The sequence below is a fragment of the Echinops telfairi genome, unplaced genomic scaffold, assembly GCF_000313985.2.
Source record: "Echinops telfairi isolate 266 unplaced genomic scaffold, ASM31398v2 ScPeMD7_70;HRSCAF=299, whole genome shotgun sequence".
NCBI classification, from domain to species: Eukaryota; Metazoa; Chordata; class Mammalia; order Afrosoricida; family Tenrecidae; genus Echinops; species Echinops telfairi.
This window is the reverse complement of record NW_022103968.1, coordinates 30961134-30971240: the sequence shown is the minus strand read 5'-3', so window position 1 is coordinate 30971240 and position 10107 is coordinate 30961134. Positions and strand designations below refer to the sequence as shown.

At 57.0% G+C, this 10107-nt stretch overlaps 1 protein-coding gene across 1 annotated transcript in view; it reads right to left on the bottom strand.

Moving 5' to 3' along the window:
• Window positions 1-3503: 3503 nt before the first annotated feature.
• Window positions 3504-10107, bottom strand: part of CRTAC1 (cartilage acidic protein 1) — a 149944-nt gene continuing 143340 nt past the window's right edge. The window contains exons 12-15 of the mRNA XM_004701014.3: window positions 7004-7149; window positions 6605-6647; window positions 4515-4658; window positions 3504-4121 (exon numbers count right to left, since the gene is read on the bottom strand). Coding sequence (XP_004701071.2) covers window positions 4003-4121; window positions 4515-4658; window positions 6605-6647; window positions 7004-7149 — 452 coding nt within the window. The 3' untranslated portion in view covers window positions 3504-4002. The remainder of the gene's footprint in view (window positions 4122-4514; window positions 4659-6604; window positions 6648-7003; window positions 7150-10107) is intronic.

The window sequence follows — 10107 nt, the reverse complement described above, 5'->3', positions numbered from 1 at the left end:
GCGTTGCCTCTGAAGCTTTTGGATCAGCAGGGCGTCTACGATGCCCTAGCTGTACGCTTCGACTTTCCCTCATAGCAGGGGGCTTCAGAAGGTTCTCAGAAAAGTGGAATGGAAATTCAGTCCACGAACTCTTGAAGCCCCCTCCTATTTCCCAAGCCATTAAGCATGGAAGTGTCTAGTTGATTGGCGAAACAATTTGTCCAAGTGTCTACAACCTGGAGATGGCAGAGCACCGTGTGGGAGGGCACAGGCTTCGGCAGCAGAGTCCTGGGTTTGGGTGACAGCTTTGCCACTGAACTGGCTACTCGGCCTTGGGGAACTTATGACCTCGGTTTCTTGGGTAATGTGAGGGCGAGCAGCCTAAGGAGGCGGGTGGCAGCAGCTGTGGAGTGAGCCAGCTGTGCTCTGCTTGCTGCCCACCAGTTGCTAAGGAGACCAGCAACACCAGCCCCTGACAGGCTGTGGCTGGAGTCTGGCCCACACCGGAGAGAGACCCCGGGGAAGGAAGGAGAGAATAGGAGGGCCCTGGCTCATCTCCCGGGCTCTGGGTAAGGCTATCGGCCCCGGGCTGCCTGAACAAACTCAGCTTGCTCCCTGAGGAAATGGAGTGTTCAGCCTCTGGCCTCGCTGGGTCTGGAGAGCTGAGTAACTCTTGTGCCATGGGAGTGGGCTGCAGTTTGTGCTGTTGTCCCGTGGTGCTAGTCTGGGGGTGATGCCCAGACGCTGCGAGGGGGGCCATACAGCCAGAGTGACACATAATCTAACTCCTGGCTTTGGAAATGGCACCCTCCCTGAGCAGGGCTGGCAGCGGCCTGCTGTGTGAGTCGTGGCTCTCTATCTCCTCGCTCCAGTCTCTTCTGGCAGCTTGGGCAGGACCCCTGGCCCTCTAGTGACCCCTGCACCGCTCTTCCCACCCTTGATGCCGGGGGTTTCACCCGGCTGAAGGAAGGAGTGGGGTTCAGAGGAGGAACTGGGGAGCCCACGTGTGAGGGATTGAACCCTGCCTGGGTTTTTCCAGCTGTGCCACCTTGGACCAGGCACTTAGCTTATCTGCGGAACTGGGGTAATTATAGCACTTTCCCCTGGGGCCTGATGTGAGGATTAAGCGAGTTAATTCTTGTAAAGGGCTTAGCACCCACTCAGGCACACCGTGTTTATCCAATGGAAGCTATTATTGTCATTTAAGGGGCTACATTCCTGGGAAGAGTGTGTATCTCTCCTTGTTGTAGAATAAAAATGATAATATTATTATTTTTATTAGGATGTGACTTCTCTTGAAAACAGTTAAAAGTAGGATGGGTTGATTGCATCGGCCACCTTGTTACTAGGCTGGAGCAAGTGCCGGCTGCCCCCTCGGCTGGGGCTCGGGCTCCCTCAAGTACGTAAGCCTTTCCTGGCCCCTTTCACGATGTGCGTGCTTTGCCCCTGCAGGCACGTGCTGCTTCTGTTTAAGATCCCAGATGAGTCTAAGTGAACGCAGACGCAGCGGCTCTAGTGCAAAGGCCGCCTGGCCTGTGCTCAGAGCCAGAGGGGCAGGAGATGCAGAGGGAAGTCGAGGAGCCTTGAATGTGAGACTGGCTCGTGCCGGTGGCTCTGTTCCCTCCCATCCCTAGGCTGGCAAAGACCCTCTGGGTTTCTGAGGCTGTAAATCCTTACAGGAGCAGAAAGCTGCATCTTTCTTCTGCAGAGCTGTCGGGACTGGAACTGCTGACCTGTGGTTAGCAGCCTGACACGTATCCACCATGCCAGCAGGGCTCGCTTACTGGGAACGCAGGAGACTCTTCATGCTTGCTTGCTGAACAAGTGAATGAAGGAAGGAATGCAGTGACCGCACTGCAAGCCAAGCGTTTAGCTAGACTTTTTCCCAAACTTTCCCCGCCCCTCCTCCCCATCCCACCCCCCATCACCTCATTTACCACTGTATGCCCAGAGCCTGGCTCGGTACCTGGCACATAGTACGTGCTCAACCAGTATTTGCTGAGTGAGTGAATGCATGAAATGAACGTAGTGTTTCTTTGCCCTGGGTCGGAAAGCTGTAGCTGGGCTTTTACAGATGGGGGCACCCTGCACTCCTCTTTGTAGCTTATGTGGCTCACCCACCGGGTGGACTGACACCGCTACAGCCTATTAGAAGACACCCCGTGTGCAGGGGCTTATGGCTACGATTTCCCAGGCAGCCTCTGCAGTTTGCTGCCACACTGAGTTTCCCAAAGTCCTTGGCAAGGAGTCTCACTAGCTGTCCCGGCCACTTATTCCTTGGGCAGTTGTGCGTGTCCCATTAATGGGCACTGCATCTTATCATTTCCTGCTGTGCTTAGAAGCCCGGCCTCTGGGGGTGTTGGACTTTTTTGATGTTCCAGAACGACTAGGGAATCGGGCCTGAACAGTGACAGAGCTGCCTGTCATCTGGCTGAAAGGAGCCGGACCGTTTGGGGGCAAAGTGCTCCAGCTTGGGCTTGGGGAACCAGCTGGCTCTGTGACCCTGGGCAGACCACTTCATTTTTGTGAGCCACGTCCCCAGGGCCCTTGGGCCTCTAATGCTAAGTCAACACTCAGCGGCGGGCTCCCGGAGTGGAGTGATTGTTCAGCTGGTCTGTGTTTCTTGGTGAAATTGTAGCTGTTTTTATTTTAGAACTTTTCATTTCAGCGCCTGTTCCAAGTGTGAAAAAAAAAAAAACCCAACAAAGCAACAAGTGCACTAGCTATGAGGAATTCATATTTTGTGATTTATTTGAAGTATTATTATTACATCAGAAAGCGGTAGGGTGTTTTTTGTTGTTGTTAAATAGGTTTTTAAAAGGCTGGCTGCCTTCTTAAGTGTGATTTTATTATATCTGGGGTGACTTTTTCCCGCCCGCCGTGAAGGATAGACCTGCAATTTATAAGGGAGGTCTGTGGGAACCTTCAACAACAAGGCTGGCTGTGTTATTCCCAAAGCCACAGCCTCCTTGCTTCCAAGCCGGCTGCAGGGGAGCCTGCACGGCAGGGTTCTTTCAAGAGAGCTGGGTGATGGGAGATGAGCCGTGCCTACATCCAGCCTCAAGGATTAAGGGGTCTCAGAAAGAGCAGGATCTCCATTGGTATGCCAGCCCGGCCCTCTTATTCTTTAGATTAGGGAAACTAAGGCCCGGAGTGGAAAGTGCCTTCATGTCTGCCCCTCGCTCTGTGTGGAACCTCACTGGCCCCAACCCTGTTTCCCCCATGTGAACAACCGCCCCGCCCCCACGCCCCCACGCCACTGTGCATGCCCGGCGGTGGGCATTCCCCCGTATGGTGATTAGCTTTCCACGTGTCACTCATTGGAAGGGCTGTGTCCACGCAGCACCCTCTTGACCCAGACGTCCCCCACGCCGCCCCCACCCCCATCAGCTAGGCACTACCATCCAGCAGAGCGTTTATTGGCATCATTTCTCCAGGAGAGAGACCGGAAGACTTAGCAAATTCAGACTTTAACATTTTTATCTTGAGTACTCCCAAAGAGCCCCCTTCCCCCCGCCCCCAGCATCTCCCACCAACCCCCCTATGGCTTTCTCTCGCACAAGGAGTCAGGGGCACAAAGCAGGGACAGCACAGGTGAAGCCAGCAGGCACAGGCTACATTGAGAAATCAACCCAGCGAGCGGCGCGGAGGAGCCATCTTTGTTAAGGGCAGACTAAGCCGCTCAGGACGCTGGAGGGTACAGAAAGAGGGCTGCCTTGACGCTTCTGGATGGCTGGGGAGGCTGACTGGGGCTTGGGTGAGGCTTTCCTTTTCTGTTCTCTCAAAACAACGAAAACATAAAACCATGCAAAGAAAGCCTTCGCAAGCCGCTAAGTGTCAGTAGCTCTCTCGTGTCCCTTTTCAAAGATGGCCACCCCTGCTGGCCACTCAAGAGGGGAGCCGCAGCAGCAGAAGATACCGGGTGTGGAGAGAGACAGGCAGCGGGAGAGAGATTTAGTGTTCCACAGAAGTTGTTTGTTTAGTTTAGGCTTTTTGTTTTTTCTCCTTTTTTATTGATGGGATTTAAAGTGCATATAACGGAAGGCAAAGTCCAAGGCCTAAAGAAAGATGGGAGGCCCAAGATAGAGGCTCAGAGAGTCTCAATGCCGCCGAGGGGTACCCACCTAAAAAGGCCACTTGAGCTGCAGAAAGGATGGAGAAGGAGATAAAAACAACAAACAAAACAAAAGGGGGGGGGGGCAGAGAAAGAGGGTGGGCGGGGCGGGGGCAGAGGAAAAAAGACAAACACGGTTCAGAAATTCAGACCACCGGGGCACATTGGTATTCCAGATAGGAAAAGGCAGGCTGCCCTGAAACAGCATTTATTCCAGGAACTGGGGAATGGACAGGAAGGAGGCGGAAGGGAGCCTTGGCTGGGACACAGTAGCTCAGGAGACCCAGAGGGAGGATCTAAGGAGACTCCAGTCAGTCAGGAGATGGCCAGGCCTGGGCACCTTGGCCGGGGGCCTCCCCAGGGCTGCCCGGGGGAAGGGACCGTCCCTTGGCTGCAGGCGGGTGGCGGGGGCCCCACTCACCCACACAAGCCGTGCCATCCTCGTTGGGCTCGTAGCCCTGAGAGCAGCGCTTGTTGGTCCGGCACCTGTAGCTCCCGTAGGTGTTGACGCACACGGGCTTGTCTCTAGGGCACACGAACGGGAACTGGATGCACTCGTTGGTGTCTGCAAGGCGAGCCAGGGGAGCCACTCAGTCTCAGCTGGGAGGGGGGTGACCGTGGGTGGTGGGTTCTAGTTCAGGTGACTTTAGGCCTCAGTTTTCCTCACTTCCGTTTCCAAGGCTGACTCCTCCTGCAGGTGCCCTCTCTGGGCTGGCAGGCTCAGCTTGCCTGGCCTCCTTCCCCTTCACCGCGCTTTCTCTTGGCCAGTCCCTGGGCCTACAGGATTCGAAACCTCCTGTCTCGTTGGCCCCAGTGACCTACCCCAAAGCTCTGCTTGAATGGCTTCCATGCGTCTCCGATGGCGTTCCCTGCAGCCCTCCCTCCCCCCTCCCCCACGCTCCCTAACTCAACAAAGAGCGACTTGCACCCAGAATCCAAGGATCCCCTTTTCCTTACCCCCAACCCACACCCCAACCCGCCGCCATCAGGTCAACTCTGCCCCATAACGACCTCACCGAAGGGCACCCGAGACGGTCCCTCTCATCACCCGCCCCTCCCCCCACCCTTAAAACAGCCGGTGGCTTTGAACTGTGCACCTTGTGGTTGGCAGCCCAATGCCTCATCCCTAGCACCACCAGGGCTCCTTATTAGACAGCAGGCCGTGTCCATTCTCCCACAGAGCCCCTCTGTCTGTCCACCTCCCACTCCTTGGCCACCCCTCCGCCCCTCGTCAATGTCTGCAGAGGCCTCCTGCCGGGTCTCTTGGCCTCCCCTCTTCCCGACCCACTGGAAAAGGCTGCAGCCAGAGACCTTTTAAGAACACGGATCGTGTCCTGTGATTCCCCCTGCTCCTAATGGTCCTAAGAACAGAATCCTGGTTCCTTACCAGCCCTGGAGCTCACCTGTGCTTGACTCCGTCTCCTGCTACCTCTGCGGGCCCCGGGCTCCCTTCCTTCTACCAGCCTCTGCTCTGCTACCCCCTCTGCCAGCAAAGCTCTCTCTCCCCTCACACCTTTCCGGGTCTTTCTCCTCCATCAGCTCTCAGCCCCGTGGTGCACCTCGAAGGCCCTCCCGACCATCTGTCTAGAACCTGAGGGTTGAAGCCGGAGTGGGGAACGTCAGGCCCTCGGCCGCAGAAGGCCCAACAGATCATTGAGACCGGCTCACCTCCCATGCCTCACCAAAGAGAAGCCGTCATTTTAGGGGTGAACTAATCCAGTGTGTGACCAGTAGGGGCTTTGAATGCTCCCAGGCAGGTAAAAGGCTCCCCACCTGTGGGCTGAAACATCGATTCCCACACTTACTGGGCCTTCTGCCCCCTTTTCAGAAAAAAATAAAAAATTACTCAGCACCTCGCCCCTCCATTAAAAATCAGGTATCTGCTTTTGCAGACCCCGGTTCGTTCCAGCACCCACTCATCGAAGGGAAGGTGGGTTGGCCTTGCCCTGCCTGCTTTCTGGAACGCAGGCCATTGGGTCGAAGGGCTCCTGGTGGCTAAGCTGTCCCCACACGATTCTTTTCCTTCCCTGGACTCTGTGGCTTTCAGAGCTGCCGTCCTGGTAGCAGAGCACAGCCCTCCCCACCAGAGACCCCCTCTGTCCACTGCACACGCGGCGGCACCTCCCCTACTCCCTGTTTGATCCAACGCTCCCTAGTGACAGCCAGCCTTGGCGGCCAGTCCTGTGCTAGTGGCTTCCCTGCTGGCTCTGCTGGTGGCTGGGCGTGCACCCTGAAGCCCAAGGCCCCGTGCCCCACTCATTCTCTGCCTTCCCGGCAAGGAGGCGCTGCCAAGCCCAAGACGGCAGTGAGTCAGCCACCACCGGCTGCTACCATCCCACCCACCTTGGTGAGTCACGGTGGGAGCCTTGGCATCTGGAACTCCAGGGACGGCACACTCCCCACCCGCCTCTCCAGCCCCTGGTCTGCAACTCAGCCTTGCCAGGGCTCTGGCTGCCGATCTGGGGAGCACCTGGCCTCGGTCCCACCCTTTGGTGCCCGAGGGCAACTCACCCATGCAATGGCCAGTTTCCTGCTGGGAGAATCCTTGGCCACACTGCAGGATGGGTGAAAACAGAGATACCGGTGAGTGGAGAAGGTTCCATCTCAGGTCCCCTCCTTGTCAGCTGCAGAGTCACCCAGTTCTCGGAAGGCGGAGAACTCTCAGCTCTGGGCCTGCGCTAGCCCCTCCCTTCCATGACCCCCTCCCTTGTACTGAGAACAGGAGGTGGTGGGGAGGAGGCCTAGCTCGGATACAGTTCTATCTATGTGCACTTGGGCTCCCCTTGCCACAGCTGGGAGGCTCCCCCCAGCAGGACCTCTCTCTCCTGTAGCACAGCCCCGTAGGGCTTGGGCAGGAGGGTGACATGGCTGTCTCTGCAGTGTTGGCTAGAGGCCTGCGCCTTCGCCCACCTCCAGTGGGACTGGGTCCTGAGGGTTAGTCTCGTCCAGGGGGTAGGCGATCTCCAGCACCGAGTTCATTTCCCCGCCGGCCACGTTTCTGCTCACCATCCTGCCATCCGGCCACGTTACCTCCACGCTGCTGGCTTCATCCTTCCCTGAGGGACAGGAGAGGGAGGGTGTGAAACAGAGTAGAGCAGGGCCTCTCGGCCACAGGCTTCGTGCGAGGCAGTCACTGCCCGTCCTGAGTGTTGGGGCATTGGTGAGCCGGGCAGACAGGCTCCCTGCCCTCTAGAGAGTGGACGTGGCAGCAGAGAGATATACTGTATCTGAACTGCCCAACGCCATTGCCCCCAGAGCCCTGGGCCTGCTAGGGACTTGGGGTGGGAAGATGTGCGCGAGGAAGCGAATTGGAATTTTCAAGTCACTGTGGTCCCTTGACTTTGGCATCAGGAGCCCCTGCGGCATAGGGGTTACATGTTGGGCTACTAACCACAAGGCCAGCAGTTGGTGACTGCCTGCTCCTCTGAGGGAGACAGACAGGCTTTCTGCTCCTATAGAGCACAGTCTGTAAAGAGTGACGTCTTGGAAACCCACCGGGGGCGGGTCTACCCTGACCTCGGGGGTTGCTAGGAGTCTGAATGGAATGGTTGACTTTGAGGCTTGTAGCCCCTGGGCCACCAGGCTTCCCTGGTGGGATGGCACAGGGGCCGGATACCAGCCTGGTGGCTGCTTTGCTATGCAACCCGGGACACGTCACTTATATCAAGGGAGATGCTGTGAGGAAGGGGCAGGGCTCCCTGGGGGTGACCCTGTTCCCTGGCAGGGAGGAGGCAAGTGGGTGGACAAATTAGTCATGCCAGCTGTGGATAAGCTCTTCGAAGAAACCCCAAAACAGAGCAATGGGGGAGGGGGAGGAAGTGGGGTGCAAGGTGGGGCTTTTCTCATCTCCGAAGAGGCCATGTGGGAGCCGAGTTCTCAGTAAAACCATGAGTGACAAAGGAGGGGGTAGGGGGCAGGTGGGGGCACAGGGGCAAGATCAGGGCACAACACGCAGGTGTTTGTCACAGAGAACATTCTTGGCGAAGCCATTCGCACGCCCCCAAAAGCAGCGCGCTGTTGTTGGCAGCTCTGGGGCAGAGCTGCTGTTAGGTGTTGAGCCATTGTCAACGCCTGCCCCAGCTCCTGCATCAGGAAGCAGGTCCCTCCCCCCCCCCCCCCGTGGGCCCGGCCCCCCCCCCCCCCCCCCCCATCACCGTCACCATCACCACCACCAAGGTCAGCCTGATAGGGATGGGTTGAGAGGGGGGTGGGGCTCACCAGTCTCCCAGGTAGTCACCTGAAAAGCAGGCCAGTGCTCTCTGCCTGGGACCTTGGCCGCTAGCAGGTAAGAGGGAGGGTGCCACCTCCTCTTCATCATTCCCCTCCCCGCCGGGAGGCAGAGGGCCCTGCTGAGGGCCCCACAGCTCCACACACTCCCAAGCATCCTTGATGGGCTGACTATGATTTATCATCTACCGCTCACCTGTCACACTCCCTTTCCCCTAATGTATGTAGATGCCGTTAGAAAACAAACGTAAGCTTGTCAGTGCAGTGGACTTGATAGCAACTTCCGGTCCTTGGAGGGGTAGTGGTGACACAGGGGGCCTCAAGGTCAGCAGTTTGAATCCACGAGCTGTTCCACAGTCTCAGAAACCCACGGGGGCAGGTCTACTCTGTCCCACAGGGTAGCTAGGAGTCAGAATCGACTCAACGGCAGTGAGTGTCCTTTGGTTTGGGGCTTGATCAACCGATGGCTTGCAAAGGCAGCTAGCCACTATGCGGGCAGAGTGGAGTCTATGATGTTTTGAAGCATAAATCCCATCTTTTATTAGAGTTGGTGGACCAGTCTCATCTTCCTCCCACACAGCAGCTGGCGGTTTTGAATTGCCCACCTGGTGCTTAGCAGCATAACTGATACCCCACTAGGCCACCGGGGCTCTCTTAGGGTTGAACTAAGTCTCGGCTGCCTAACTCCTGGGGATGTCACCCAGTGAGAAAATACGGTCTCTGTTACATCAGCGAGCCCACGTCAGGGCAGGCAGGTCCTAGCCACCTCACTGAATTAAAGGGGGACACATAGACAAAGAGTCAAGCCAGTGTGGATTGGGAGAGACAGGGACCAGGGCCACCCACAAGGAAAACATCCCTGTGAACTTCTTTGCACTAGGACCATGAGAGAATCCGTGTCTGCTCCGTGTAGAACCTGGTTGTGGTGCATGTGTTACAGTGTCCATTGTACGCCCCGTCCAGGTGGAAGGGGGATCTGTGTGGACTGTCGCCACTCTATGTGTGGACAGCTCCCCCGGGGGAAGGACCAGCTGTTCTCTTTTCTCTCCCGAGTTCCAGAGCCAGTTGGGTGGGTGGACAGACGGACATCCTGAGGAAGTCACATCTCAAGGGAGCTCCATCTGCTCCCTGCTTCCCTCTGTGCCTGGTGCTTCTCTCCCCGGGCAGTCAGAGAGGTCTGGTCCGAATGTCCCAGCCTCAGTCTGGGCTGGAAGCTAACCTGGGCAGGGGCCAGCTGCCACCCTCTGGGAGTGCGGAGGTGAGCGGCCCCTGACGCGGCCAGCAGGCATGGGGAAGGGCTCTGAGAGTGGAGATGAGCAGGCTTCTCCCATCTCCCCCTAGCCCAGCCTCACTGCTTCTGGTCCTTCTGCTTTAAGGAGTCACAAGCATTCACCTAAATGCCTAGTCGTCCCCCCCCCCCCCATCTATAACACGCCTCCTCCGCACTTGTCAACTGTCCTGTTAGCCAACACGTCACGTTTGCGGCAATAGTGTGTGGGGCTGGGAAAAGACTCTCTATTTGGTTCATTAAAAGATGCCTGTCTGGCAGGAAGAAACGCCGGGGTGGGAGGCCAGAGGAAGGCGGCTGGGGCTGTGCTGGTTCCCTGTCAACTTGGCTGGCCCGGAAGCCCGGTGGTTTGGCAGTTAGATAGCGATCCGATTCGGCAGTGATGTCATGATGCAGTTATGATGTAGTTCTCCATCCCTGCATAATGCTGGGTTTTTTTGCATAACAACCTGAGCTTTGCAACTTAACCAAGCCTGTACATGAAGCTGGGTGTAATTCC